This window comes from Palaemon carinicauda, chromosome 20 (assembly GCF_036898095.1).
Source record: "Palaemon carinicauda isolate YSFRI2023 chromosome 20, ASM3689809v2, whole genome shotgun sequence".
Taxonomy (NCBI): Eukaryota; Metazoa; Arthropoda; class Malacostraca; order Decapoda; family Palaemonidae; genus Palaemon; species Palaemon carinicauda.
Window position 1 is genome coordinate 101,723,839 of NC_090744.1, and position 6,023 is coordinate 101,729,861.

Sequence of the window (6,023 nt, forward strand, 5' to 3'; positions counted from 1 at the left end):
GTCAAGAGTGAAAAGACAAATATACATACCAAAACGTAAAGCATAATAGGTTACAATACTTACCATAACGAAGTTGTAGAACACCGACTAATCGAAGTTTAACTGCCTCGTTCCGCGTTTGCTTACATCCCACTGGTGATCTTAAATAACAACTGACAGGACAACTGGCAGGTTATTCGAACTAAATATTCCACTCGCCCGATCACGAGCTAAGGACTACGAAGTCTGGGAATAATGCTTTCTGCAGGGACCCTTGGGTTGTTCAGCGAACGACCAACAGATGGCAGTAATAAGAGAAGTAGCTGGTATGATTGTAGCGGTTTCAGTGTCGATAGAATGTTACATAAAAACGATTGGGGATAGATATTTCTAATAAGAACCTCATCATAAACATGTAAATTGCCATGTTTATAGGAAAATGAAAGTTAGAACAGGAAGAGTGTGTGATATAAAACGAATTGATACATTATAAAAGAAACATTAATAGTGAAGTAAAGGAAAAATGAGGTTTATAACACGAGGTTAGTTTATGAAAAAAAAAAGTTGATAGAATAAGGTAACTGCGCTCACAGGATGTTCTTGATATATAGGATAAATTCTGGATTATCCAAATAATTTTCATATACTTAAATTCATTTTAAAAACAGATCTTAGGCAATAATACTAACCCATTCTCCTTCTTACAACCTAAAGTCTGAAGACGAGGGCAAAGTAACACGCTGTTCTAGGTCATTCCAGAAGAAAAGAAGATACAGAGCTTCATACATTTTCAGGGAAGGAAAGGTTATACAACTTAGAAAAAAAACAAAAAACAGAAGGAATATATTTCCAGAGCATGGTAGTAGAAGGAATGAAGCAGTTTCTGAACTGGTTTATCCTATTAGGATTACTGATGGTGCTACACCAACTAGAGCTAACTCAGTAGACGAGTAATAAAAGTAACACAAAATAGTATCTTTAAAGTTTAAAGGCCACTAATGAATGGCAGGAGCAAGGAACAGTGACATTGCCCTATCGAGTAGGGCAATGCCCTAGAGACTGACCTTATATACATATGATCAGTGCCCAAGCCCCCTCTCCGCCCAACCTAGGACCAAGGAGGCCAGGCTGATGACTTAGAAGATAGACCTATAGGCTCCCCCAAAACCCCCATCCTTAGCTCACAAGGATGGTGAGGTTGTAGCGACCAAAGAAACTAACGAGCTTGAATAGGACTCGAACCCTAGTCTGGCAATCGCAAGGCAAGGACGCTATCACCCGGCAACCACAAACTGAGGCTTGTTGCTTTAGGCGAGAGTTCTAAGTTAGGTTAGATAGCAGTCATTGTGAGTAATGTAGAGGGATAATAGCCCCATGACCCTCTACGTTATTTCACTATGACTATTAACTCAATTTTGACTTTGTCTTCTAGTACTGATGCTCTCACAATATCTTCGCTAAAATGAACATTTTGATTGTCCATATATATAATTACACACACACACGTATAGATTATATATGGACTTCAACAAAAGCACATGTATATAAATTTATATATATATATATATATATATATATATATATATATATATATATATATATATATATAAATGTATATAAATGTATATATTTATATGTAGTTATGTATATACTGCGTATGAACATAAATACACCCTGTATATATATATATATATATATATATATATATATATATATATATATATATATATATATATATATATATATATATAGATAAATAGATATATATATATATACTGTATATATACGTGTGTGTATGTATATATACATAAACCCCTTTAAAGGACAAAATAACGAAAGAGGCCTTGTATATTAGGACGAACGTAGCGTTATGAAAGTCTAATTACGCACCTTTACGCAGTAATAGCTAGGGAGCCCGGCTGGATGAAAATATTATCAAGAGGAGGCTCAAAGTGACGTTAATATTTCAGAGGTACAAAGTGACGAACTATTTCCCCTTGACGGTAGATAAATAGATGAGTAGAGAGAGAGAGAGAGAGAGAGAGAGAGAGAGAGAGAGAGAGAGAGAGAGAGAGAGAGAGAGAGGAGAAAAAAAATCTGTCCAACTAAGCTAAAATATAGGAAACTATATATATATATATATATATATATATATATATATATATATATATATATATATATATATATATATGTATATATATATATATATATATATATATATATATATATATATATATATATATATATATATATATATATATATATGTATATATACAGTATACTATATATATATATATATATATATATATATATATATATATATATATATATATACGTACATACATATCTATAGATATAACATATCTATATTTTTGTAAAGTCATTTAGTAAATTATATCACCTTACTCCAGTTTATCTTTTAACAATTAAGTTATTAATTTACTTCAAAGAAGTTCAATACATATTTTTTTTCTTTTAAATAGGGATTTATAAGACTAATATTAAATCTACAAAGAACGAGGAACAACTAGTAAGTTTTTGAATTCACTTTCATTTAATCTATAATGAATAATTTTCCTCGAATAATGACTCAAAATACAATTGCTTCCAAACGCTCATCAAGACTGTCATTATAAAAGTAAAATTTTTTTACCATTTATTCAGTAATTTTGATCAACCTCATCAAACGCACAATTTTCTATCATTTTTCATTAACCTTGATCTGCGAATTCTTTTTACTAAAGCATTAATCCATTTGAATAATTTGCGCTTTGGGTATCTTTCCTTAACATCAAACACAAATGTTTGCGCTCTCACCTGCTTGCTTTGAGTGCTTGCTTTCAAACTATCTGGAGAAATAAAAGCATCACTGCGTCAATGGATTAGTCATTGTTTAGTGACTATTTATATCAAGGCAATCTGCTCCTATTATTTTCCTTTTGAATGTAAGCATGCATTTTGGCAACGTGTTTGCCGGGTCATTGATTCCTTCTTGAACTACAAACCGTTAGTTCAACAATCTGTGAACGGGTACTACCGACAACTAAGGTATTAATGAGCTAGGGGTGGGGGTGGGGGTTGGGAGGTTTAAGAGGGGGGGGGGGGAGGGGATGTTGGCAGCACTTCACTGGGATGGTAATCTTATTCATAAAGATTTAATGAAAAACAAGGAGGATGTACCTTTTTGAATACGGACACACGCACACGCATATATATATATATATATATATATATATATATATATATAAATGTATATATATAATATAATGTATATATTATACATAATATATATACTGTATATATATACATATACATATATATATATATATATATATATATATATATATATATATATATATATATATATATATATTGCATTCTGAGTGGGGATACCCTAAGCTTGTGAAAGGGTTTGTGTATTACCAAGATCAACAAAGCTGTACTAGTTAAGGCCACCCTTTCTGGGATGGTTTGCTGTGAGCGATCATACTAAAGTTTCCCACCATCACCGATCCACAGTTGACCAGCGGGGTCATTAAAATAGGACGAACCCCTGACACGAATATGGACATGTCTGAGGTAATGATCTCGTCACTTTCATCACCACCACCACCAACAACAACAACTACATCAACGGTATAGTCACCTTCAAAGATAACAAGAACAACATCATCATCAACGACTACGTCGAGGGTATCGTCACCTTCACCAACAACAACAACATCTACAACTTCACCGATGGTATCGTCACCTTCACAAACAACAACATCATCTATAACTTTATTGACGGTATCGTCACCTTCACAAACAACAACATCATCTATAACTTTATTGACGGTATCGTCACCTTCACCAACAACAACAACATCTACAACTTCACCGATGGTATCGTCACCTTCACAAACAACAACATCATCTATAACTTTATTGACGGTATCGTCACCTTCACAAACAACAACATCATCTATAACTTTATTGACGGTATCGTCACCTTCACCAACAACAACAACATCTACAACTTCACCGATGGTATCGTCACCTTCACAAACAACAACATCATCTATAACTTTATTGACGGTATCGTCACCTTCATAAACAACAACATCATCTATAACTTTATTGACGGTATCGTCACCTTCACCAACAACAACAACATCTACAACTTCACCGATGGTATCGTCACCTTCACAAACAACAACATCATCTATAACTTTATTGACGGTATCGTCACCTTCACAAACAACAACATCATCTATAACTTTATTGACGGTATCGTCACCTTCACCAACAACAACAACATCTACAACTTCACCGATGGTATCGTCACCTTCACAAACAACAACATCATCTATAACTTTATTGACGGTATCGTCACCTTCACAAACAACAACATCATCTATAACTTTATTGACGGTATCGTCACCTTCACCAACAACAACAACATCTACAACTTCACCGATGGTATCGTCACCTTCACAAACAACAACATCATCTATAACTTTATTGACGGTATCGTCACCTTCACAAACAACAACATCATCTATAACTTTATTGACGGTATCGTCACCTTCACCAACAACAACAACATCTACAACTTCACCGATGGTATCGTCACCTTCACAAACAACAACATCATCTATAACTTCATTGACGGTATCGTCACCTTCACCAACAACAACAGCTACATGAGGGTATTGTCACCTTCGTCAACAACAACAACATAAAGAAAAACAACAAAAATATCATCACCTTCACCAACAACAACAGGAACACCAAGAGCTACAACGTGGGTATCGTGGCCTTTACCTACAACAGCGACATCAACAACTACAATACAGCAACATCAACAACTACAATACAGCAACATCAACAACTACAATGAAGGTATCACCACTTTCAGCAACAACAGCAACATCAAGAACTCAGCAAAGATATCGTCACCTTCACCAACAACAACATAAAAGACTACAACGAAAGTATCGTCACCTTCACCAACAAGAACAGCAACAACAGCAATTGTATCAACGATATTGTCATCTTCACCACCACCACCAACAACAACAACATCAACAACTACAATGAGGGCATCTTCATTTTCACCAGCAACAACAACAACAACAACAACAATAACAAGGACTACAACGAAGGTATCGTCACCTTCACTAACAACAACAACAAAATCAACTTCATGGATAATATCATCACTTTCACCGCCATCACCAACAACAGCAACATCATCAAATAAAATGAGGGTATCGTCGCCTTTACCAACAACAACAATAAAATCAACAACTACAACAACATGGGTATCGTCACTTTCACCACCAACAACAACATCACAAACTACAACGAGGATATCTTCACCTTCACCACCAACAACAAAATAAAAAAGGGTATCGACGCCTTCACCAATAACAATAACAACATCAACAACTATAACTACAAAGGATATCATCACCTTCACCAACAACAACAGCATCACTAACTACAACGAAAATATCTTCACCTTCACCAACAACAACATACTACATCAACAACTGCAATGAAGGTATCGTCCCCTTCACCAACAAACTACATCAACAACTATATCCACGATATCGTCACCCTTACCAACAACAACTACAACGAAGATATCATCACCTTCACCAACAACACCAAACAACAACAACAACTGAAACGAACATATCACCACCTTCACCTACAACACCAAACAACACCAACACCTACAACGTGAGTATCGTGGCCTTCACCAACACCACCAAAAAACACAAACTACAATAAAGATATCATCACTTTCACCAACATCAACAAACATCAACAACTGAAACGAACATATTATCACCTTCACCAACAACACCAACACCTACAACGCGAGTATCGTGGCCTTCACCAACACCACCAAACAACACCAACAACTACAATAAAGATATCATCACTTTCACCAACATCAACAAACATCAACAACTGAAACGAACAAATCGTCATCACCCTCACCAACAACACCAAACATCAACACCTACAACGTGAGTATCGTGGCCTTCACC

At 35.1% G+C, this 6,023-nt stretch overlaps 1 protein-coding gene across 1 annotated transcript; it reads left to right on the top strand.

Annotated features, from left to right (window-relative positions):
- Positions 1-502: 502 nt before the first annotated feature.
- LOC137660016 (probable cyclin-dependent serine/threonine-protein kinase DDB_G0292550) lies at positions 503-5,224 on the top strand. The gene is made up of 3 exons (XM_068394748.1): positions 503-521; positions 3,559-4,670; positions 4,880-5,224. The coding sequence occupies exons 1-3, from the start codon at positions 503-505 to the stop codon at positions 5,222-5,224; spliced, it is 1,476 nt and encodes a 491-aa protein (XP_068250849.1).
- The last annotated feature ends 799 nt before the right edge of the window (positions 5,225-6,023 follow it).

Excerpts from the sequence above, each read along its gene's own strand:
- LOC137660016 (XM_068394748.1), top strand. Across the intron at positions 4,671-4,879 it reads ACAACAACAGCTACATGAGG|CAACAACAGCAACATCAAGA; the intron begins GTATTGTCACCT and ends CACCACTTTCAG.